The sequence below is a fragment of the Epinephelus moara genome, chromosome 1 (genome assembly GCF_006386435.1).
Source record: "Epinephelus moara isolate mb chromosome 1, YSFRI_EMoa_1.0, whole genome shotgun sequence".
Lineage (NCBI taxonomy): Eukaryota > Metazoa > Chordata > Actinopteri > Perciformes > Serranidae > Epinephelus > Epinephelus moara.
The window spans coordinates 27,331,005-27,356,875 of record NC_065506.1 but is presented as its reverse complement, the minus strand read 5'-3'; the positions used below and the strand labels follow the sequence as shown (position 1 = coordinate 27,356,875).

At 40.2% G+C, this 25,871-nt stretch overlaps 1 protein-coding gene across 1 annotated transcript in view; it reads right to left on the bottom strand.

Annotated features, from left to right (window-relative positions):
* The window catches only part of galnt18b (UDP-N-acetyl-alpha-D-galactosamine:polypeptide N-acetylgalactosaminyltransferase 18b), a 129,731-nt gene that overhangs the window by 48,460 nt on the left and 55,400 nt on the right, over positions 1–25,871 (bottom strand). Inside the window, exons 3-6 of the mRNA XM_050053845.1 lie at positions 20,010–20,176; positions 8,492–8,675; positions 5,683–5,880; positions 5,321–5,435 (exon numbers count right to left, since the gene is read on the bottom strand). Of these exons, the coding sequence (XP_049909802.1) occupies positions 5,321–5,435; positions 5,683–5,880; positions 8,492–8,675; positions 20,010–20,176 (664 nt within the window). The remainder of the gene's footprint in view (positions 1–5,320; positions 5,436–5,682; positions 5,881–8,491; positions 8,676–20,009; positions 20,177–25,871) is intronic.

Here is a 25,871-nt window from a genome sequence, read left to right as displayed (position 1 = left end):
TGTGCCCTAAAAGGCCGTACACATACCATGTTTTTTGCATGCTAAAATTCACTATTTTCAATGAGGACGCCCGGCAGGTGTGCTCAAATGCCAGATCGACGTTGTTGCGGCACTCAGGCGTTCACGAGCGTCTATTTTCAGGGCGCGACGGCTGCACCCTGAGATAAACCGAGTTCAGCTTTTGTAATGCAGCAGTGCACACCACATGTCATGTGATGAGGACCAACCAATCACAGCCGACGTATATCTTTCCCTTCTTCATGAATATTGGCTTGTGGTAAATATGGAAAAGTTGATCATTTTGGTGCAGAGCTCCCAGAGCTTTTCATCTGACCCACGGACAATATGCCCAAACACAAACAGTGCCTGAAGGAAGATCAGCTCTGCACTCAGGATTTCAGGTAAATAGACTATGATACAGTGCTTGTTAAGGTTGCTTAGCAACCTCAGACACAACCTACCGCTGCGCTCTTAAAAGCTGCCTCGAAAAAGGCACAAAAGTAGTGCCCAGCGCCTGACCTCGCATTTTCCAGGTGGTTAAAGACACGGCATGTGTTTGGCCCCTAACATGTCATTTAACATGTCAAAATATGACAAAGGTAGACCAGTTGGAGCCACTTGTTTTTTGCTTCTTTGCATCCAAAAAGGATTTTTTCAGTGTTTTCCACGGCTGGTGGACCTGTTGGACAGTGCAAACACAGCCTCCCTTTTTCATTGCTCCAACCACCTTCTTGAAAAGGTTGGTATTACCATATTTGTGCATATCCAAAAACCTGTTGATATTCAAGTCTTTGATAATGTTTGTACCTCAGCCTTGCAAATTGTTGGATTGTTGGTTTGTATACAAAGAACAGAGCTGACGGTGAAGCTGACAGAGAGGCAACTGGAACTGTCTGAACCTACGTTATCAAAAAGACCTAATTCTGAATATCCAAACGGAGCAAAATCAAATTCAGAATACTGTCAAACTGGGAATAATAGTGGAATATTAGTGTGTATAAGCATAGTCAGTGAAACCTCAGATATTTTGGTTGATCACGGTTTAAATGCCCCCCCTTTTCCCTCAGACATAAATGTGAAAGTTTCTCAGTCTCAAATCAATTGGTTCTAACAGCTGTGGGGAAACAAGCATGAACTGCTTTGTCCGACCTTCACAGGCTAAAACCATCAATCCAGATTCATCTCTAGGAAAGTGTACGAATTCCACATTTATAAATATTTGCTCCCACAAAAATAAAGTTACAACACTTTATGAAGCACAGGAAAAACAACACTGTAACACTGTGTTGATGTGTATACTTCAAATTAAAAGACTCAGGAATTTCTAATGTCCTGTTCATGATTTAGTGCAACAACACATCCACCAGTACAGATGCACATCAGGATGTAAAGGACACAGGCACATCAAATAAATGAAACTTTTATACCATTATACCTCATCAGACTGATAATTATGTACATCATGATCGAAATATTCAGCGTTCACTTTGTGACCAAATGTGAACAGAGAGCAGCGGTTCGTTTCACCCTCACACTACCCAGGACATCCCTTTCAAGCTTCAGCCAAAGCCTGTAGCTGCTGGCCTGCTTTGAGTGTGTCTCTGAGGATCCGTCAGCAGCCAGTCTGTGTGCTGCCAGGTGGTCTGGAGGCATGACCAATACACTGCAGACAGACAGACAGACAGACAGACAGACAGACAGACAGACCCTGCTGGGGCTCTATGGGACTGCTAATCTGGGGCCAAGCCAGGGTCCTCCAGTCTTGTAGCTCTCAGCTCACAGTGTCACCCTCTCTTTCAAAAGCATTACTGAACTCTAAACTACATTAACCTCCAGGCAAGGACGAGTTCCTTCAGTCAAACACAACCAAGCAAGTAAACAACATGGAGTGAAACACTGAAGTCAAGACTAAGATACAGAGCAATGAAGCAGAATGAATCATCACACTGTTTATACACAGGGCTGTGGCCCTGGCTTATAATATATGTGATAAAATCATCAATGTGTCCAGCTATAAAGCAATCAGTGGGACTATTATCAGGCCCAGGAATTCTAAAAGCATGTAATTTCTGGAGGAAAATGACTTACGGGACTAATCTCCCTTCTTTACTGATGATTGCATCTCTGTCATTAGCGAGGATGGATATTTCCACATTCAGCACCCTGTCGCAAACTTGTCTCCATTTCCTTCTCACAGTGCAATCTAGCCAGAGAGGAGCTGAGGAGGAGTTGTCCCCTGCTTCTAGCTGTTATTGAACAGGCTGATAGCTGCATTAATGATCTTTGTACAGTAGATGTATGCTATCATTAAGTGTCCCCATGGAGAGCTGTTCATTCTCTGGCCCATCTGCCAGTGGTACCAATGTGAACACCACATTGAATGATTTCCATCCAAGCTGCAAGCTCCTGGGCTGAAAAATGACGCCAGTGCGGACGTGCCAAAACCTGCACTTCCTCGTATGGCCACTCAAGGCTGACTTCAAAAGAGAGTCCATCCACAGACGCTCATGTTCAAATGCTCAACTTCACGGCAGAAATACATGTGTAATCAACTGTAGGGGTGTGAATGTTTATATTAAGTCACTATTTAAATGTTATTAAGGATTAAATATTGTGCATAATTAGTGCGTGTCTGCTTTGAGTGACAGGTGGGAGCCATCTGATGTCAAGTAAGTTGCTACCACAGTGACAATATTGTTTGTTAGAGAGTAGGCGTAGCCATAGCTGTGGCCATTTTATTGTGTTTTCAATTCATAAAAGCAATTTAAAACATGTTGGGTTTAATCCAGTGTTTGGTTGTACTAAATGTAGGCACATGTGGGATCATTCAAATCATTGATTAAATGTTGCCACCCTATCTAGTCAGCGCAAAGTCCAACACATTTCAGCCGAGTGTTTTCTTACTTTCAGATGAGTCGACTATTCTAAGTTTAAACTTCTGTTTAAACGTCAGAGAAATTAGTAGTTGAGAACATCCTGAACTAAACGACCCTCTATGGAGGCTGATGATCCGTTTTCTCTTAGCACATTTAGTTTCAATGGTATTTACCTTTTTTTGGCTTGCAAAAATTAGCAGTAACATTACCACAATTATCATAAACTGTAAATGCACTGTGCTAACCAAGCTAGCAGCTAGCGTGAAGGTTTGCTCCACCCTCTTGTCCAAATTCGGTCACTTCTCATTTCTTCTGGCTCCAAATATCCAAGATAGAAATGGTCAAAATGCCAAACCTTTAAAATGGGAGTCCACAAACCAAATGGTTACGTCACTGTGTTGTCATCCATTATTTATATACAGTCAATGTTCCCTTCAAAGTCAGAGCTGTTCATGGTGTAGGTGTACAAAATAAGGATAGCATGGTGAGAGGAATGCGACACAAGTACCGACACAAGTACCGACACAGTACGTCGATCTGCTCTGAACAATGTCGCCGTTCTCTTCACACAACACTGCTAACAGTAACAATGACTTTGAGTCCTACGACTCCCACACGTGCCTCAGTGGGATCATCGGGGGATGAAGGTGATCATTCAGACTTAAGAATTAATTTGTAGTGATTATTTATTCTAGCTGCCACTACACAAGAGAGAGCACAAAGTCACAGTGTGTTCTGGGTACATTTGCTAAAGGATCATCTCTTCAACTGTGTTTACTTGTTCCTATCAAAGCATGTGACTGTCATTACATTAGTCACCCTGTATGGTGATATTCTGTATTTCCTTACTGTCGACAGATCCCATGGTTAGACCAAAACCAACCAATGAACTAATCTTAGTAACAAATTTGTAGCCAAAGCCTGAAATGTGTATCATGTGTTTCACATACACTGTCTTACTAGAGCATTAAATATGTATTAATCCACGGCTGAAAATAGTCCCAAACAAATGCTGTATTCACTGCTGTTTGAGTAACGTCTGCTAAAAACTACCTCCCTCAGCTGTTTTAAGAAGTCACTCAGTATTTTTGAGAATGAAACTTTATACTTGTAAGGTTCAAAGCACTGCTGATACGATCAAACGCTTCAGAACAGCTGCTAAATAGCCCCAGAGGTCATATTGCTTTGTCAACGATATATTTGCTTTGGTCTTCAGTAGGGACCCATGGGTGTCACTGACAGAGAAGGGTCCAAAAGTAAAGGGAGACAGATAAAATGTACCCTGCTTTCTGAATTGCATATATATATATATATATATATATTTTTTTTTTTTTTTAAAAAAATCAGTATGTGCTGCAGCTTCCTTTACAAAGTATGTAGTGCTGCATGGAGCATGCATACACTGGGGCGTGCTTATTGTTCATAGCAACATGCCTTTAACTTCGACTCTATTGCTTAACGTCATCATTTGACGTTACCTTGGAGATACAAATTGCCATTCCCTGAGCTCGCCAGAGATGGATGTTCACCCAGAGAGTTCAGCTGTTGTTACTTTGCAATGTATGGAGTTTTGAATTTTAAATAATGACTGCATTCATTGTAGATTCTATCAGCGGGATCCACAACAGTAAAATTACATGTCAATTCTCTTTCATGTCATTTCCATAGGTATGTCTTCTGTTGGTGATCTTTCTGATTATTTTGTCGACTGAAACAATTCTGTTTCCTTTTATTACTATCTATTCCACTGGTCATCAGTCACTTAAATGTGCTGTCATCAATCATTGCAGCTTCTATCAGCTGTCACTGAACTGTCACCTTTCTGCAGCTCAGTCGATGTGACGTACTTTCCTCTGTGCAGAGGACTGTGGGTCAGAATAGCCAGAAAAGCATGCTGGCTTGCATACTGCGAAATATGACCAGATGCAGTAAGATATGCTGGCGCTATTATTGGCATATTACGTTTGACATTCTATGTACTAGCAGTGACTAAATCTTTTTCTGGCATACTAAATAGTATGGCTGTATGGGCACTGGAATGTACAGGCATTGCTGGTTTATTATAGTCATAATGGAGCTCTGAGGATAAATTGCATTCAACTAAATTATTATATCATCAGTTCTTTAGCAGTTTGCAGAACACTGACCTTTCATGAAAATAAAAACACAAGCTGGCTGGATATCCGAAATCGGTCAGAGCTCTACTTCTCATCTTTACCAACAATCACTCCACCTGTAAACCACTTTTAAATACACAGACGACATCGCTTGCAGCCAAATGACACTTTTTCATTGAGTTAAGTATTTTACATAAGGAGAGGACTATGAGGCTCTCAGTGACCTTGCTCCCAACAGCCATTAAGTGTCATTATCATAGTTAATTTTCCACACATTACCTGGATGAACAATGGCCCATGGCCTCAGGGGGTGACATTATTACTCACCCTGATGCCCAGCTCCACATTCTCTCCCCCGTACACCTCCATCCCTTCATCCAGCAAACCGATCTCCTCGAAGTACAGCCTATCCACCACGAAGCAGCCAATCAGGGCCGGGCTCCTGGGGGGATCAAAGATAATTAAGATCACTTTTGTTTGTCTTTTGCAAGTAATGTTAGCTTCACACTGTTGCTATAGTAACAGCAGGGAAAGGAAGAGAGATGTGACCTTGCACAACATATAATTTGTTCCTGAATGCTGCATGAATTACCTCTTTAGCAGGGGTTGACATTTCTTATTTAATTTCAGGTAAAAAATATCATATAATCATTTGATTTAGGCTATCAAGACAAGTGGTGCTCACTTACTGGATGGGTGCACTCTTGTTGCCCCTGTGCCACCAGGACTTGGGTGGGTTAAGGTAGCGACACCACAGCTCCCAGTCAAAGCCCTGGGCCGACAGCGGATACTCTTCAATCTCAAACGTGTCGTACTTGATGTTATCAAATGATGGGGAGATGATGCGGGTTCTGTCTTCTTTAATTCTCTGCAGGATGGGTTCAGCCCTTCAAACACGTAAAGAGAAAGTCATTTTATCGAGTGTTTGTTTTGACAGGCTATCTCCATTACCTTTGTGATTATGTCTGTCATGTAAGGGCACTTTTTAAAAACCAATTTCACAATTTCATGATTAATTCAATCCAATTTAATAGTCTGACAAACCATTATTTCTCATCTGATAACTTGATGGAATTTTTTTTTTTTTAATCAAAATATGAGGCAATAAAATGTTACGTTAATGCGTTTGCAAACACTACACAAAAACTACAAAATACATTTACAGTACAAGGTCATTTAATGTGAGTGTGGCAAAAGAGATCACAATGTTTTATGCTCCCCACAAAATACATGTCGCCTTGATGACAAAACAGCGTGTGACATTTTTGTCACTTTGGAATTAATTTCAAAGAATCTTCCTGCCAGCACCCTGAAGCTCTCTGTGTGATACATGCTAGCCGTTTCCCCGTTTTAAGTCTTAATGATAAGCTAAGACAGTGTTCACACACATTTTTACCAATGAATTTTTAAAAAGTTCCCATAATTTTTCCATAGTACTTTACCCAATATCATTAAATATGCACTCCTGAGGCATTTCTGAATAAGCAAACTGCTGGTGCTTGTGACCTTTACATGTATGCTCAGTTCAGACCAAAGATTCGCGAAAAGACAAGTCGAAACTTGCAACTACTTGCACTGCGCCATTCTGCAACTTTCTAGAACACTGCCGGTTCACACCAACGCAACTAGATGAGACGGTGTATCATCTCGATGCAACAACTCTCCATTCCGTTCTGATTTCCAGCTTTCCAGGCTTATGTTTTTGGCTGAATATAGTCTGTTAAATATGAATTAGGATGGTGATAGTGAGATACTGGCTACAGCTGCATTTGTAGTAGTGATGAAACGGCGAAAAACATTAACTAAATGAGCATCAGATGGACTGTATTCCTAACAAAAACACTACATGACGTAAGTATCCAGCGCCAATTAATCAGTCAATAAGAATGTGTGTGAGGGGCATAGGCACATACAGGGAGCAGCAGCAGCGACCCACTGTGCGATAGCAGCATACTGTGAGGATGGAAAAAGAGGGCTGTAGAAACAGGTGATAAGCTTTACGTTCTAAAATCAGCTGCCGGCGATGTGACCAGCTGAGTTGCAGGTGACACCATCAGCCGGCTCGAGTCGAGCTCAGATGGCCAATTCACACCACTGCAACTTTTCTCTGCAATGTTCTAAAATGGTTACGTCTTGTCACAAAACTTTGGTCTGAACTGGGCGTTACTTGCCTTTACTTTTTCCTGCTGTCAACTTACAGCATATGCCAATGGCAAGATCGACACTGTCATGACCCTGGGTTTTGCTTTTAGTTTGTTTCCCATTTTATTTTGAAAGTCAAGCTTCTCATTTGTCATGCCTTGTTTTTCTTCCTGTCCCTTTGCCTTGCTTTCACCTGTCCCTCGTTTAAAACCTTGTTTGCTTGTGTATTTAGTATGTGTGTTTTCCCTGTTTCAGCATCAGCTCGTCTGTTTTTCTTCCCTTTTTCATTATTCCCAGTGTACTGTGTTTTCTGCTTGTGGTCCTTGTGCAATCCTGGTGTGTACCTATGTTAGTTTTTTTGTACTTATGCTCACTCTTGGATTTTGTTTCAGCTACTACTTTGGTTTTTGTTGCCAGTCAGTTTTTTGCATTGGAACCAGCTGTTACATTAAAGCCTGCCTTTTGTTCATCTTGCCTGCCTGTCTGGAGTGCTGCATATGTGACCCCTTTTGAACTAAAATGTGACAGGCTCGGGTACTTTGCAAAGAGTCAAGACCACGCCCCTTTTTGGGGATTAAAAAACCCAAAGACCCTGTAGATGTCAATGCAATTGATGTGTTTAGATTATAGTTGTGACAAGTTTGTGTGCAATTATTTTTTTGTTAAACAGGTTTGTTTCATGGACGTGTTTTGTGGCCTTGTATATTTGAGTATTGATAGGCTAAGTGCTGTCTGTACATAACCAACCTATCCAAATCCTACAGTTTGATGAAGTTGAAGACAACAGTCTGATGCTGCTGTACTGTATGACTGTACTGCAACAGCCTCCCACTCAAGCTAACAGTAGCTATCTATCAAAAGTAACTGTCTCCAGCATCATTTAGCTGTTGACCACACTCACAGTGAATATTCAGAATGTTATGTGCCTCAGATTTCAGTGTGAAAGCCTTGGTTAAGCTGCTACACAAAGGCTTTTTGGCATTGTCCTGTTTCTGTCCTTATGTGTTTCTATCCCACTAAGGGGGGCGTGGCCTTGATGATAGGATGATGATATGACAGGATGGCCGTCTGGTCTATGCATATTGTGTGATATTTAGCAGTCATGCAACACAGCACTAGATATTAAATTAGTAATACAAGGAAAATTTTAGTCTATAAATATATTTACTGTGCATGATATGAATGGTTTGGTCATAGAGACAGAACACAGTCACACAGAAAGAGATCCAAGCTACAGTCTTTGATTTTTAATGAAATAATCTTCAGTAAACCCACACAGAGTCATATGACTCAAGAACCAGCGCTCTCGTATTGGGATGTGCTAACCTCATGCCGCACTCGTTGCGAGTGACTCACCAGCCAACATTGAACTCGACGTGGGCATCAAACAGGGCAACAACTGGGGCAGTGGCAGCCCTCCACCCGCTCACTCTGGACCGGATCAGACCCTCCTGCTTGGCATGACGCACCATCTTAATGAATCCTGGCCGCTGGCTGTTAGTCTCAGACACAAAATCCTGCAGCTTCTCCTTTAGCTCGTCTGCAAAACACACACACATGAATTTTCCATCAATATCTAGAGTTTGTGAAGATCCCGCATGAGATAGGTGAGTAAATGCTGGTGTGTGAGCAAACTTCCACCCACAAGACGTCGTCACGTCCTCGTCCAGTGGGCAGTATTTCATTGGTAGGAGGCCAAAAGTACTCACTGCTTCACTGCTTTGATCACTGGACCAGAGAGGCAGCAGCTTGAGCCAGTGCTGCAGACCTCCATGGGGCTTACCAGTCATAACGGGATATTGCAATATTGAAGACTTAGCCTGCAATGCTTTTCAAAACACGGGGGGGAGGAGATAGAGGCAGTCCGTCCGGTTTAATGTTTGGCTTCAAAGTTTACCTCCGTTATTACCTGAGCTATATATTTTACGATGAGTCATACCCTGCAGGATGAAAGAGTCAGGGCTACTTATAAGACCAATAATCATAGAAATCCGCATAAGTTATAAGTGGGGACAATATTTCTGCAAATTTACTCAAAATTACAGTGATGTTAAGGTCTACCCCTTTATGAGTAAAATTTCAAGGTAACACAGATCACCGTTTCTTTAAAAAAGGCCAAGCTTCGGAGGCGGCTTTGAAATGTCAGAAAGTGAGTGCATAAAACTGCAATTTTAGCACAAGTATACTGTATTATCAACCAAATAAAACTGGAAAAAAAATAAAACTTTTATCAGCACTGTGCTTCATCAACCCTTGTATAAATCCACTTTGGCCGTGTTCTCACTATTTCACTTTTAACTGCTGGTACCTTTCAAGTTTAAAGGGAATGTGAAGCAGTTGCAAGCCGACAGAAAGCGGCTGCCGTGAAATCATGCTGTGTCTGGCTTCTTTAGAGAGAGCCTGAGTTGATTTATAAAGTCGTGAAACAGTTTGATTTTTCAACCCAACAACACCGGGAAAAAAAAAGTTCTTTCAGAGGAGAGGTTCGTCTCATCATGAAGTTTACGAAGACACTGGCTGTATTGTTTCCGTTTATATCTGTGTCTCTGATCAACTGCAAAAAACCTAATCAAAGTGTTTCCCAAACACGTACACATTCTGTACAGTCCCACCGCACACTTGGCACGGCAACATCCTGCTTCAGCACTGATTTATTTGAATGTGAACTGTAATTTCTAAATGTTTTTCAGCAGCCTTATTTTCCTCCTACTTTGCAAACACCTGGCACCTGTTCGCCGTAAACAAGCCTCACAGCACATATCAATCAGTGCATCTGCAACAGCGAATTTCAATATGAAATGCAAAAACGTATAATACGAATTATTTCACCTCACATCTTTTCCATCAGCAGTCCCTTCAGAGGTGGGGAAAGCAGTAATTATCTTCACCCATATGTGGGCTGTCTAATGTTTTGTCTGTAATTTTTGTTTTTCTAATTTACAGGTATACAAAGCAACAGCTGCACCAGAGCAGACACACTGTACTGTACATCACAGTCACATATAAACAGTATGTCCTGTAGATATATATAAACTAATCATGGTATCTTGATTCAATAAAAAAGTTAACATTAATAAAAAGTGAAGTTGCAACTTTCTAATGTTTTTTTCTTTTCTGGAATATGAGAAAAATAACTGCACCACATATGAATGAGTCATGAATCGATACACTATTGAACAAACACCATTCTTTTTTTCATGTCAAGGACAACGTTATAGCCGTGGAGCTTGTTGAGTTCTCTTGGTAACAGAATTATGTTTACATTCACAGTGTGCACCCCTCAGGCCCCTCAAATGTGTTGAATGCATTTCCTTCTGCTTAAAATATTTGAAATTGTGCATTTATTTACATTCATGTTTGCTACCAAGCAGATTCACTGCCATGTTGGTGCAGTGCTACTGTTATTTGCAACTGTTCACACTGGAATAGCGTCAAAACGAATGCGTACCTTGTTGACTGCATGCTCACTTTGTGCATGAGTACAATACAACAAAATGGAGACCAGAGGACTGCACCACGAAGCAAGTTCAACAACACCAGGCTTTCTTGGCCTTTGCTGGCTCGACTCTACAGCCCCAGTCAGAGATAACAGTTACCATGAAGGTGGTTATTAACTTGCTCTGTTAACCAGGCTGTCTTCCTCATGCTCACATAAAGCAAGTCAAATGATGCGTTCAGTGCATACCACCTACTTCTACCTTTGTGGAACATTAAAAAAAAAAAAAAAAATTACAGTAAAAAGCAACACTACTGATTCAATTAAGGCGAGAGAGAGATGCTAGCAGAAAATTACTAATTGTGTAAATTCGCCACTTAATATTTATGTTACCACTCCGTTTATTTATAACATGACAGCTGTAAACTGTACACCTCTTCAATGTTAAACTTGATGCAGCAGATTTAAACATTATGCTCAACAAATGAAGCTCTAGTGAGAGTTCAGTCAGGAAGACAATACATTTCATGATCAGGCTGTAAGTTTCTTTCTCACCCTGCCATACACTCCTTGCACGCATGCTCACTCACTATCTCTAGCTGTCATAGGTAAGTCAATTGAGTCATCAGCTGATACACAATCAATCAATAGCACAGCGACACACCTCTGTCAGCCTATCATCTTACTGCTCCTCATTTAAAAATGGGTCCTTCTCTGCTGTAGTTCTTTCTTGCTGCAGTCGTGAACACCCTCCACCTCCCCATCACCACTTAGTCTTTATGGATTCATCAGCCTCATCCGCCTCAGCAGTCAGCAGCCTCAGAGTCATCAGCCACCAGCAGTGTCTGAACTCCATGGGGGGGATTTATCTTGTTGCCGCTCAGATGTCCCTCAATCACAAAATATCTCCCTCTGGTGTCCAAGCGCCAAAGACTTCTGTTAAATCATCTGTTAATCTGTACACTCATATTCTGTATTAAACATTATCTTTACTTTACTCCTCTGTCTCTCCTGACTAAACTGCATTTATGTCTGAAACTGTCCTATAATAAAGTTTCTGGGCAAATCAAAGTGAAATGAATGTTATTGATTGACAATTATTTGTGATAAACACCATGAAACTCATCAATTTATTTATCAGTGTTCTATTAGCTGTGATATGCCGACAGTGTAATGCGGACTTCAGCGAAGAAGGACCAAGCATAAAAACATAACACAAAGTGGTAACATAATCAGGGTTCCTGCAGACTTTTTAAAGTCAAATTTCAGACATTTTCAGACCCTTTTAAGACCTGAACAAAGAAAAATTAATACCATTTAACACCAACAAATGGCATTAATACACAGCAGCGAACATCACGTTCACATCTCATCTCATCAGTGTTTCAGTATATCTTCTAAGTTGCCTCAATGTCGTTACTTGTGACCGCATTACAAGTAATAAAGTAATAAAATCATTTAACTACTCATGTAACTAGATACAGTAATAGGTAGATTTGATTAGGTATTCAGACATGTCTCCGTTAGTCTAAGTTTCATCTGAAAATTTAAGACTTCTCACAAGTAAAAATAAGACTTTTTAAGACATTTTATGGCCTTAAGTTTTCAAATTTAATACCATTTAAGACTTTTTAAGGATCTGCAGGAACCCTGATTATGGTTCATACAGTGGAACTATATACCGCATTTCATATGCAAATTCACATCACACTGATTAGTAACATAGTGAACTATGAATGTATGCTACCTGTAGGGGTTATTCTTGGTCCGATATAACCACTATGGTGGCTGAGCAAAAATACATCTGACTCGACATATCCAAAAAATCCATTGTCCGCAAAAATGTTTTCCAAAAAAAAAAAACAACAACAACGAATGAGTATTTATTATAAACAAAAAAATGAACGCTCAAAAGATGTAAATTTAACTTTAAATAAGGATTCTAAAGATAAAGTAAGGATTCTATAGAAATTAAAGCAAGGACAGTGTCTGTATTAGGCCTTGAGGATGTGAGGTCAAAGATTTTTTTTTACTTGCTCCGGCCACACCCTCCAGGTAGCCTCCCTCTGCTTTATATTCAGCCATCCACAGCCACTAAATGGGGTCAACTCAGAAAACGGAAATGGGTTAGAGTTTGCTGACAATAATTTTGGCTCCTGCACTATGTGTGATGATTTTATAGAAGGCTTCTTTCTTCAATAAGTTGGATAAAGTGCACATATTTTCTCAGTTGAGAATCAGTATTGCTCATATATCAGCATTTACTATAGAGTGACGCTACTCAAAGGAGCTGTGAAAGGCACTTTTTAGCCTATTTCAAGCCAAAATCTGGCCCCAACCAGGTTAGATCTGTAGCATAATTTACCATAGTGATCCAGCCACCTTTGTAGGAAAACTCTGGCTTTAGAATCAACATACCTCACTGACCCACTCATCTCGCTTTATGGTACAGCCCCCTGCTTGTAAAAACACTCCTCCACAGAGCTTCTAATGGTCAGAGTAATCTAAAGTTGCAATATTTTCTTACCATAACCCAAAACTCCTGAATTTGTTCAATTACCTTGATTTTTCTTAACTGTTCCTTGGGCCAGAACTGACCTCATGAGTCAGCTAGGGAAATTAATGCAAATATTTTAAATGGAGTCTGTTTTAAAAAAGATATTAGAGTGAGTGATTCACTTGTTATTATAGTAGGTGCTGGTGGTCCGTGAAACTTTCCCACCATGCAGGCAAAAAACAAGTCTGGAGCATAATAATACTCACACTGTGCGCACCCCAGTGAACATGAAATTATATAATACATTAATGTTAAGTGTGATACTATCTCCTTGAGAGGAGCCAGCAGTGGTCGGTTTTCTATCCTTCCAGGTTAACTGCAAACAGCAGACATCCCAGGTGTACATCTGCTCCTGATTAGATATCCAGAACTTAAAGCAGAGGGACTCTGGATCATCAAACCAGGGCTGTGAAACGCTCACTTGTACTAACTCAATTTTTAGCATATGTAACGGAAACATTTCTTCACTTTGTTCTCTTAATTGCAGCTAAAGGAAAGCTAATGTAGTTACTCATGTGAGCAGCTGCTGGTGACGTTCCACCAGATTACTGTATCTGTAGTAATTTTCTATCCATCAATAATTAAGACGTTCTGATGTGTGTGTGAATTGAAAATAAGAATGATGATGTGTTATGCCTCATAACAAATCATAATAAAGCACACTTCATTACTCCAGGAATGGCTGATGGCCAACAGTCATCAATCTTTCAGGATGCTGAAGCTCAGCTGGAAAGCAATGGGCTTTGGGATGGAGTTGGACTGGAACAACAAACAAACAGGTTTCTAACATCACTGAGCAGCCAGGCAGTAAATCCAGCTACATATTCAAAATGTTCAAAGCTTTTACTCACAAGATAAAAAGCAGAGCTAATGGTGAGCTGCAGAATGGTGAATACACTGTTTAGCTCACCTTTATCACAGCCTCAGTGCGATATAACAAAATAACATTTCATGAAACTGTATGTTTTGTGAATCCACAAACACACACTGTGAGAGCTTTCTGTGTTCAAAACATGTCTTCAAAGTGTAGCATGGCTTCAAAATCCACTTGTTCCACTTTCATTACGTGTGCACAGAATATTAATTGTGTCATATATGTACTGTAGTTTGGTGCATAACCAGAAAAAAGACATGAATTAATGAGCGGGGTTTTGGCATTTGCTTCCTTTGTATTACCTTTTGCCGCTTCATTACTGTGTGTTAATTTTTATCTGAACCGGTAGAGGAAAAAGCACTCACATCTTGTATTTACTTTAGTAAAATTACAAAGTATAAGCATCAAAATATACTTAACCTCATGTGGTCAAGGGTATAACTGACTGTTTTTGACTACTTTTGATTGTACCTTGCCTTGTTTGGTGGCTTTTGTTTCAGCTGCAACTTCACCTTTGCGACTTTACAGTTATTTTTTTCATTTTGACATACTGTATTAACACATTGGACCTAAAATCGCACAAAAAACACCACCAATAAGAGAGGGGGTGTCATGTTTTTTTTGCTTGCAAGCACTTTCTGCCTACTGTTTGTTCCTGCAAAACACGCACCAAACGTGATGACAATATTTAGGAAAAAGCATGGCGTAAATTATTTATCATAAGTCTGGTTTTACTAGGCCTATCAACACAATTTAAAACTGGTATATAGTTTGAAATTCGCACTTTCGACAAGTTGAGCGAGGCTGCGCCTTGCTGCTATGTCATCTTAAATCGGTCATGTGATTTGGTCGCACCGACGCGTCCGTGTACTCCAGAGGGTTAAAGATTTAAAAGTAACCGTAGTCATGATGCAGAACAGCCCATTTCATAATGTATATAATATTGTTGTATGGTAATTATCAATGCAGTGATGCAGTGGTTCGTGGTCCAAAAGTGGGTCGTGGGTCCATTCTGAATGGACCACAAGTGACTCACAAACGTGTTAAGTTTGTAAAAAAACACGTTATTAAGTACAATAAATTTCCAGCTTTTATTTTGAAGGGCCGTTTGCGGAGGAAGCTAATCGACAGCTACTTGACAGACACAGCAAACTATCTCAACAACATGGCCAAATCTAAGTATGACACTGAGTATATCAATTGCATGGACCTTGAACTAATGACTAGGGAGAAATCTGGACCCTGTGGCTGGACCAGTTGGGAACCACAACATTAATGTGTACATCATTTAGATGGTGCAGCTGCTAAAGGTGGAGCTAATTTAAATTACTTTACCCCAATCAATTTATCTTTTTTAACCTATAATAATACATCATCATTTATTTGTTGATTATATTTTATAATATTAATCCGAATCTGCAAATTAACCTAAGTTTTCAAATTAATATACTAAAGTAAAACAATTTGCCTCGTAATTGTCGTGGATTAGAAGTACAATATGAATTAGCAGAAAATGGAAATACTCAAGTAAAGCACAAGAACCTAAATTGTACTTGGATGCTTTGCACCACTGAGTCTGCACAGAGCTTGCCTGTGTCTCAAATACTGTATGTTCTCTTCATGCATGTTCAAACCAAACACCATTCATCACCACACAGGCGTTACTGCTTGCGCAGCAGATGGCAAATCGGCATGGATACAGGTCTCACAGTTGCTGTGTAGTTTGCACTACACTACTTGGCAATTTCTCACTACACAACTCTGTGGCTGTTAAAATCTGTGTTTAAAATATCCAACTGATACTCGCTCTTCTTCCAAGAATTCAGCAGCCTTGTATCCATCCCTGGATCCATCCCTTTATCCTGACATACTGTATATACAAGACTCCCTGGTGTTACAGCTTATAGAAATCACGTCTGGGCCAAACTGAACACTATAAGATGATGATTATTCTTTTTATTTAAATCTCATGCAGATTACAATCTAACTGACATTTTTATATTTATTAAGTAATATATATGGTAATGAACAGTCAGCTTTACTGAATCTATATTGACTGTTTCAAAACACAGTATAGCTGTTTCAGTGTGTGGGCATTACATGACCGAAAATGATCAATCCATTTCACAAGGGTGGTCCTGCTCAATGTTTATACCATGTGTATTTTGCCCCTTTAATAAAGACATGAAAGTAGAAGTAAATGTCTTTAATGTGACACAATTTTCATGCATAAAAAATCACCAGAATGCAGGAAATTAAGTGTTTGATGCCCAACATTTTTTGGCAAAGGACCCCCAACCACCCCCTGTTTCATCTGCTTCCCTTAACCAGGGCTGAAATGAAACCCTTGCCCTTGCTTGCAGAGTTTGAGTAGAAAACATGAGGTAGCCTGAGGATCACTGGGTCTAGCTGCTGCATCTCGTTGCCTTGTTTCTGGTGGTTTGTCATAAATTTCGAGGAGACTTTGTTTTAAGTGAGATAAAATTACTTTCTATTTTCTGTCGAGATTTCAGTGTGCACGCAGCAGCAGCCTCAGGTAGCCAGCTGGAAGCAGACAGGTTACTGCAAGGCAAAGTATCATGGGAATAAAGTAAAAAAATATATATATACGGAATTACTGTGGTTTTTAAAATTTTATTTCATGCGTTATGTATGAAAAGACCCAAATTGAACACCGTAAGCAGACTATTTATGTGCTATAATTAATTATTACTGTATTGCGGATAATTTAAAGAAAACAAATGATTCTGTCCAAAGCTTTACATCCATATAAAAGTGGTTGATCACTGTAAACATGATCATTATGTGCAGTTTCCACTGTATTGCTTAAGTTTAAGTATAGAATCATAAGTCCTCTGACAGCCTGTCTAATAAGTGAGCCCTTCTCAAAATCCCACTCTTACAAAGACCAGCCTTTCTCGGGCCACAGCTTGGGACATTATCCAATTAAGGAGGAATCAGCTAGGTCAATTTGCCCTTCTCTCCCTTGATGGCCACACATCCTCCTGCATGCTAATGCGCCTCGGAGGTGAGCTGTGACAGTGGTGGATGACTAATGTAAAGCCGCGGATGCCTGAGGGGTTAGCTGTGGATGATGACCCCTTCAACAATCTCAGCAGCATCACGGGTCAACAGGCTAACAACATTTAGCACAGATAAGATTCACAGTCGTGGTGATAATGATAACACCAGGCCTATCAGACGCAGTGTGACAGAGTGCTCAGGCAAACAGGGTGAAATGCCATCAGCAAAATGTCAACGCGTGACTTGGGTCCCTGAAGGAGCTAAAGGCGACTACTCTCCAGCTCTCAATTACGTGATGAAATATGAATGTTTATGGGATGTGATGTGATAATCCAGAAGGGACAAACTTTTGGGGTTTTCAGCTTCACATTTTTTACCAGATAACTTTGGATATATCCAACTTTCTGGTCAATAATATCCAGAGGGGGAGTCATCATTCTTATCCCAGAGTGTTGCGATTAAATTACGGAGACATACTACAGTGATCTATATTCGTTTCCAGCAGGCCACAGGCCATGCTACATGTTTTGCATTATTGACTTTGGTAAAAACATTCTTCCCAATGCCAGTATTTCCCATGTTGATCGCCCCTAATAGCTGTCTCAGTCCTCGTTACCAGCAGCCCATTTAAAAGTGCATTGCCTATAAATGACCTTGGCACAGTATCATTACCTTTTTATAGCCTGCTTTCTGCCTTTGTAATGTAGTTAAGTCTTACACTGTAAATTACCACGTCCACTTTTCACAGGTGACTTCAAGTCTACTGCTTGTGCTTTGCATGGCAGTCTAACGTCACCCATCAGTGATCTCACAAATCAGTCATCTCAGTAATAACAAGCGAACAGAGCTCAGCAGTTTGCCAGCATATATACTGGATATCCTTTCAACCTGACACTGTTTGCACTACATCCAATGCATGCAGATGTAAGAATTAGGTTTGCAAATGCAGACAAGATATGTACAAACACTTCATCACCTTGCTGGATTGTTATCTGCCTCGGGGCATATTCCCTGGCTTTGCAGCTAATTAGTGTTATTCATCTATCGGTTAAATCCAGTGAACACAGCACCTAATTAAAAACATTAAAGGAGTCTGGAGGGCCAGAGGAGCAGTAAATATCACAGATTTCTCCACACATGAGGCAATGATATGTAAACTTAAGGACTTCTCTGACACAGACCCTCCTTAATCTAAGGCTCACTCCACATTAGTTACCCACACTATGCCTGGAAAGCATTCTGTTCTCGTGTTGCACATGTGAAGTTTACAACTGTTAATGGTGCTGTAGGTCTGTTTACTGCTGAAATGTGTTGTGTTTTTGAAACAATGGGTTCTTTATTTTGGACACAGGTGGAAAAAAAGCAGACTTTTCATTTCTAGTTAGCAACTGTCGATTTTTGTAGCTGAAACGAGTCACAGTCTCTCTTTTTGGTGTTTCCTGCTAACACGGTATAAAACAAGAGGTTGTGTAAGGGGTCTTACATACTGTATGTTAGATACGCACTTCATGGTTACAAACATGATAGCATGCTACACGAAAGAGCCCCAGTTGTCCCAGTCAAACAGTCAGCACCCTGACCAGTTACTGTTCCAAGTAGTAGTTATAGAAATAATGGAACAGTGTTGTTCTTGTTTTGCAGTGTAGAGCTAGTTAGTCCATGTATTATAAGTATGATGAAAAAAAATGTTAGATTGCTATTTATGTTCTAACATCATTCTGTTTGGCCGCTTAGCATACACTTTGTATCTTTAAGTTTTTTTTAAGATGTATTGCTATCTTGTGTAACGTTGCTTAATTTCCCCAGTCCAATACAGATCAGAACAGAACTGCTGACATTGGCCATACACTCTGATAGCATCCAGGACTGGCCTCAAAGCTGTGGGGGAATACTAGACTCACTGTACTCCGGCCATCACAGTATTTCTGCCAATTGACCTTTTGATGTAAATGATTTAAATAAATGCGTCCAGGTCATGAATCAAATATATATCTGTGCCATAATTTTTCCTTGCTCATCTTTTGATTTCCCAAGAACTATCTACTTCATTCATTTGAGAGAAATCAGGGAGTTTCCAATCTGCACCCACGAATGCACAAACATGGTGGAAGGGGAAGATTTTGTGCCTGGAAGCTTTGGGGGGTCGGGTAGGAGAGAATGTGTTGGTGAAATACAGTTTTTTTTTAGGGCGATTCTCATCACAATAAACCTTAATAAAAACAAAAAAATCTTAAATGGTTATACAGTGTTTTAGGTCCCACCTTCTATAAAGTTATTCCTTAAATTATACACTTTACAAGTTTAAAGGTAACGTCACTCTATACTGTCTAACTACACAAGAATTCATAAAAAATATAATGCTTTTAGAGCTCTAGAAATGCCTACTGTCTGGGATACTGTGAGTTGAAAACAGTATGACAGGAACACAGTAAGTGTTCAGTGTAGTCCGGTGACCATGTCTGTGGTAGTTTTTCCAGGATAACTCTTGATTGATCGGTCCAAAAGGCGTAATTCAAACTTGTTTTGACTAAGCCTGTGTGTGCATGTATCAAGGCACCAAAGTGACCAAAACACAGTGAATCTCATTGATGTGCCTGTCGTGAATCTTTAACCCTCAAAATGATAGTAATGGATGCTCCTTAGTCTTTGAGGTAATGCTGGATTAGATTACCATTGTATGTAACAAGATAATTAGCTGGACATGCTTACAATGGCATCTTACTAATGAGCAGATAAACACTATTCAATCCCTTTTTACACTTTTGCTCTTGTGTTTTGCTAAAAAAAAGAGACCACCCCTGAAACTATTTAAATGCAGAGTACCTCTGTTACCACAGCCCCACGCACACCACTTCATCATGTTAAGAAATCCACAGCCTGACAGGCCTGCCGTGTCTAGTTGCTAAGCTACAATAACTTGCCATTTGGGGGGGAGGGGTTTAACGAGAGGTCAATTGCTGTATCAGAAAATGATGCTGCTTACTGTTATTGCTGTTGTCGTCCACCAGGATGATCTCTTTGAGCAGGTGGGGGGGCGTCCTGTTGATGGCAGAGTGAATGGACCGCAGGATGACGGAAAAGGCTTCATTCACAAAAATGAACACAATGCTCACTTGAGGGAGGTTTAAAGGATAAGTGAGGTTCCTGCACCTGTGGAGGACAAATAAAAATCCCTCGGTGAGGCAATGTTTAGACTTTGTCTAAAGGATTAACAGATACATTTGACATTGATTGCTAAAGAGCAGGGTAATGGCAGATCTCATGCCAACCCAGCTACTTGGCAGGCTATATCAGGACCCTGTTTTCATGAATCAAGGTATAAATGTAGGAACTGGCACCAGTTCATGTCCAGCAGATTTTTGGAAATTTAACAAGAAGAGTGCTACTGCAACAGTGGAGCACCTGCAATGCAGTCCGATCCATTTAGGAGGAATAAATAATTGGTCGTGTGGTAGGGTCTGACATCAATCAATCCTATCTCTTTGTCCTTTAGAGCATTGTTTCCTGCCACCACATGCTGACATTTTAATTGTGAATAAGGAGTCCAACCTCTTCTCCCAAGAGGAAACTGATGCCTGTTCCAACAAAACCCAGAGAGAAGCTGCAGGTAATGTCCCTTTTAGTTTAATTTAAAGGGATAGTTTGGATTTTTTGGATTTGTGAGGTACTTACCCATAGTCTGTGTATTAGCTGCAGTAGATGGCGGTCAGCACGCCCCCAGATTGGGGAAGCAGACAGACGTACAAAGCTAATAAGCTGAGCAATGTACTGTTGTGGACAGGGCTAACAGCAAAATGTATTTTAGCTACCCTAAAAAATCTACATCAGTTTAAGTGTACATTATATTTGCAATATTTTGACTGTTTTACTTTCCCTTTCTGACAGGGAACTGAATCCATTATCATTTCAAAGCCACCAGACTCCTTTGACAACAAGATTAGGTCAAAACCTGGGCCGCATATGAAACGCTTAAGAGCTCTTAATTTGAATCAAGGGCTTTTAATTTAAAACAGGAATTGGCAGCATTCACTCAGTCACGGACCTTCGCTTCTACAGCGCTGGCCCTGCTGTTGTGGTTCAGCCAAAAAAATTCATGTTAAAATGAAGAACAATACACTGAGACGCAGTCACACAGCAGAAGGGACCTGCTTTCTCTGGAGCTGTACCCATTGATCAAGCTCCCTTTTGCTCCATTTAACACAACTCTCACCTCTCCAGCTCTGGACCAGCTCTGGTACGTGACCGGTGGAGGCTGAGGCCACTACTGTAGCATTCAACAGATTGGAATGAATGAACAGCAGTCGTAAACACAACAGCTCTATATAGAGAAGTATAACGGAGGTCAAAGAACAGTACGGCTGTGCACAAGCGAGACATCTATAGACCAGAGCACCAGAGCAAGACCACCAACCAATTATTTTTAACTCTCCTACACTGTGACATTGCAGTGGACAAATATGAGGCCAAACATTAACTTTATCATTCCTTATATATTTCACATGATTCACCCTATCTGTAACGATCCACTTCATAGATAGCTGAATGCTGACTTATCCCCTTTTTTCAGAGCTTCTGGACCAAAGGACAAAGGTGGCTGATTGTGGACTAACATGTAGGTATGGATGAGTCATGTAGCTGCTCCAGCTACAGCTATAGGCCTACCTACTTGAAACAAATGCCCACCTGAGGACGCCGATACAGGACTGTCAGTGTCCACGGCTCTGTTAGCACCTATTTATTTTGAAAGAGCAATGGTCAATGGGGAAACACTAACTCCCATGTCATCACCTACTCCGACCAATGGTGTGACTCACTCACTCACACTGGTCAGTTTGTATGTTGCTGTGTGACTTTGGTGTTTAAAAGTTGTTTTTTTTTGATTAATCAAAGTCACACAATAACACATACAAACTAACTGATTGAGGCAGCCACAGACCGGCAGCTCACGTGTTCTGTAAGGTCAAATTAAGTGGGATTTATACTTGTGCGTCAGCTCTGTGCACAGTGTACCCCGTAGTCTACGCACGTGGCCTACGCCATTGTGAGCATTTATACTTGTGCAGTGGTGTGTCTGTGTCACTCTGCAGTTACACCTCCAAAACAGCAAACAAACAATTGCTGTAAAGTTTAGTTGATTCAAAATCCACCCAAAACACACATTAAACATGGCTTAAGAGTTTCAAACACAAGTACACAAATCGGCTTCACTATAATTAGCAGAATTCCCAGACAAAGCATTTGGCTTTTTGCTGGACACATTTCCCCCATAAATACAACATGCTAATGTGTTTAGCACAAGCCTATGGCATTTTACATTGTATAAATTAGCCTAGCTGCTAGCAAACATTTAACAAATATAACGTTACAAAACTGGGCTTATTACAACTCACCAACAAAAAAGTCTTATATTAAACATGTTTTCCAGCATACAACATACAACAACGTTTTTAGCACAAGCCTACGGCATTTTACACTGTATAAATTAGCTTGGCGACGGACGGAGATTTCCTCTGCTCATATAAAGCCAGGATAAAATGCTATTTTGTGGAGGCTTTTTTGTCTTCACAATTCTTTTATTTTTTCTATCTGTGAAATTAAAGTAAATAAACGCTTTGTTTCTACTGAGGGAAATGGTTTCAGCTTACAAAAACAGACAGGAGGTTTGCGTCGCCGCAACGTGTAGTTATATTTCTGGGGAGGTGCACATCAGCCTACGGTGTAGGTACGGCGTCGATTTGATGCAGAACTATAAACCCTGCTTTAATGTTTTTGTAAAAGGAGTCTGGTGGCTTTGAATAGTTTCCTTCAGTTTCCTGTTTTTATATAGTGTACACTTAAACTAATTGGTTATTTTAGGAGGCTAAAATACATCTTGCTGTTGACCACTCCACAACAGTACATCGCTTAGCCTCTGTGGGGGAACTCCAGCTTGCCTCTCCAAACATGCCATCTGACATCTACTGTAGGTTAAGTACTGACTATGGACCTCATACAACCCCACTTCAAATACTTTAGAAGACAGTTACCTTAATAACAGTATGTAGAACTTGGTAATAAAATCAGTGGCAAGCTCCCTGTAACAATCCTCTTAACATGACCATTATATTATAAAAAATGAATTGTGCAGGGAATTGTGACATCTTACCTGTTTCCAGTCCTGCCTGTTAAATTTACTGTAACAAAATCCCATTGTTGGTACCCCATCATGCTGCCAAAAGCCTGTTGTATTTACAGAACGGCGTGGTTTGGGCACTGCTTTTGGGAAATGTGTGCATAATGTGTGTGATTAATGTTTCCCCCAGAACAGTTTTGGGTGAGGGTACAGGGCCAGTGTGAGGGCGAATATTCTCAAGCGGGTTCAGTCATGTGCAGTGGACAAAATGCCCTCAAGATCTTTGCGCTGTGTAAACTTTCACAGCAGGATGTCACCTTGCGCGCTCCTGTAACATGTAAACATGAAAGCTGTGCTGAAAACCCAGTCACAGCCAATCGATGTGGTGTGAACACTTCCCTGTAAAGATGTTAGGTGTATTGATTTTGCAGGATTGTGGTGCTTTTTGTCCAGGACTTAATCAAAGTGCCCACAGAGTACAAATAGCTGCACAAGGCTTTGAAATCTGCATGTGGCCCTTAATTTACAGGCCGCAGATAGAAACATGTACTTTGTCCTGCCACCTTCAGATAGCCGTGGGGGCTTGAGACAGATATTGGTACAGTAAGAGTCACCCATTAATCAAGCCTACGACAAGCAGGGTTTTCTCAGCAGCAGCATTTTCGCTGAACGCTGTGGGCAGATTGGTTTTCAATTAGAGGCACTTAGTGTTTGAGAGCCAACAACAATGTGTTTTTCAAGTGCCTCGTGAGTTATTTTGTTTATTACAGTAAAGTGAACCGTCTGCAGAGCTTAAAAAGAGCACAGAACACCAGGGTAGACAAGGTTGACAGATATGAGGATACATACAGACCAGAGCTGAAATGACTGTTAATCGTTTGATAGAAAATTAATGTTAATGGTTTTGAAATTCTGTCTTTATAATTGTAAACCCAATCTTTTCATTTTTGACTCTTGGTCAGATAAAACAAGCAATCTGAACACTACACTTTAGGCTCTGAGGAATTACAATGGATATGTGAAAGATTAATCATTAGTTAAAATTAGTAGTTGCAGCACTGTGACAATGTAACTTGATTAATCATTGAGATTTTGCCATGCTACTATGGTGGCTTTAATCTCGGTGTATTAAAACGTGCTTGCAAATCACTGAGCAAAACTGATGATTGTCAACACTGGATTCTAACTGGTCTAGTGTGGCAATGCAATGTCTGTCAGCTGGTTATCAAGCACTTTGGCCCAGGCTGAAATATCTCAATGACTGTTGGATGGATTGCCACGAAGCTTTGTGGAGACATTCATGGTCCTCAGAGGATAAATCCTTATGACTCTGGTGATCCCCTGACTTTTCATGAGGTTCACATTTGGGATTTTGAGTGAAATGTCTCAAAGAGTTGGATGGATTGCAATGAAGTTTGCACATTTTCACTTTGATGTTCTCCTGCGAATTCATCTAGCACCATCATCAGGTCTTAATTACATCTGATAATTTGGGTTTTAACCACATAAATGCAAAACTCCCATCAGCCACAGATGTACTTTGTGTTTGTTGTTAATGTTCCCTTAGATCAGTACCTCTACCTCTAGTTAATGTTCTTCATTTGTTTGTTTGTTTGTCTGTCAGTTATTGGTATTTTTAGCGCAATATCTCAAAAGTTAAGATTAGATTTTAACATGGGCAACCCTAACCCAGTTATGGAAGGGCCAGCTTTGATGCTGAGGGAACAGAGGACTGACCCAAGTCCCCAGGAGCAGCACCGGGCTTTGAAGCCAATTTAACATGGTTGCCATATGTGAAATTATAGTGCTAAAGTCCATCATGTGATGACATGGTGACATGGGGCCCAAAAATACTTCTTCCCATAGACCTACATTGTGAAAGCGATGTAAATCAGTGGATACAATTTTTGAGTGTTAAAACCACAGCAAAAAACTTGTTTCACTATCAGGACTTGATAACATTTCTAAGGAGCTGCACGATTAAATGGTTTTATCCCCATTCAAGTTAGTGGAGGGCTGAACCACAAGTCAGGCTTGATTGGTGGAAGATAGCAGCTCAGTTGCTTTAATTCTAAAGTGCGCCTGCTCCATGAGTCCACGATGCAAATGATCTGGGTAATTTCATACCGTGGATATCAAGCTGTTTGGCTTCATGTGCCATGCAGAAATTAACGTGGTCCTGCCTCCAATGCTGTATCCAGGTTGTATCAAGGTTGGCATGCTAATATGCAAAACTAAGGTGGTGAACATGTTATTAACATTATATCTGTTTAACATCAGCATATCAGCATCCTTATTGTGAGCATGTTAGCCCACTGATATTGGCGTTTAGCTTACAGCACAGCCTCACAGTGCCTCTAGCATGGCTGTAGACTAAGGTGACCAGATTTCAGAAATGAAAACTGGGCACATTTCCAGTTCAGCAGGTGACATATCATTATAATATCAAATGTTAATATCTGTCAAATAAAAAGGACAGTTGGGGTTTTATATATGTGTATATATGTGTGTGTATGTATATATATATATATATATATATATATGTATATATATGTAATTGCATTCTTTGTAATCATACTTTAATTCTCTTTTTAATTTTTTCTTATAGTGCTACTTTTATATATGCTTTGTTTTATATTGTTTTATATATATATATATATATACAGTGGTGTGAAAAAGTGTTTGCCCCCTTCCTGATTTCTTACTTTTTTGCATGTTTTCCGCACTTAAATG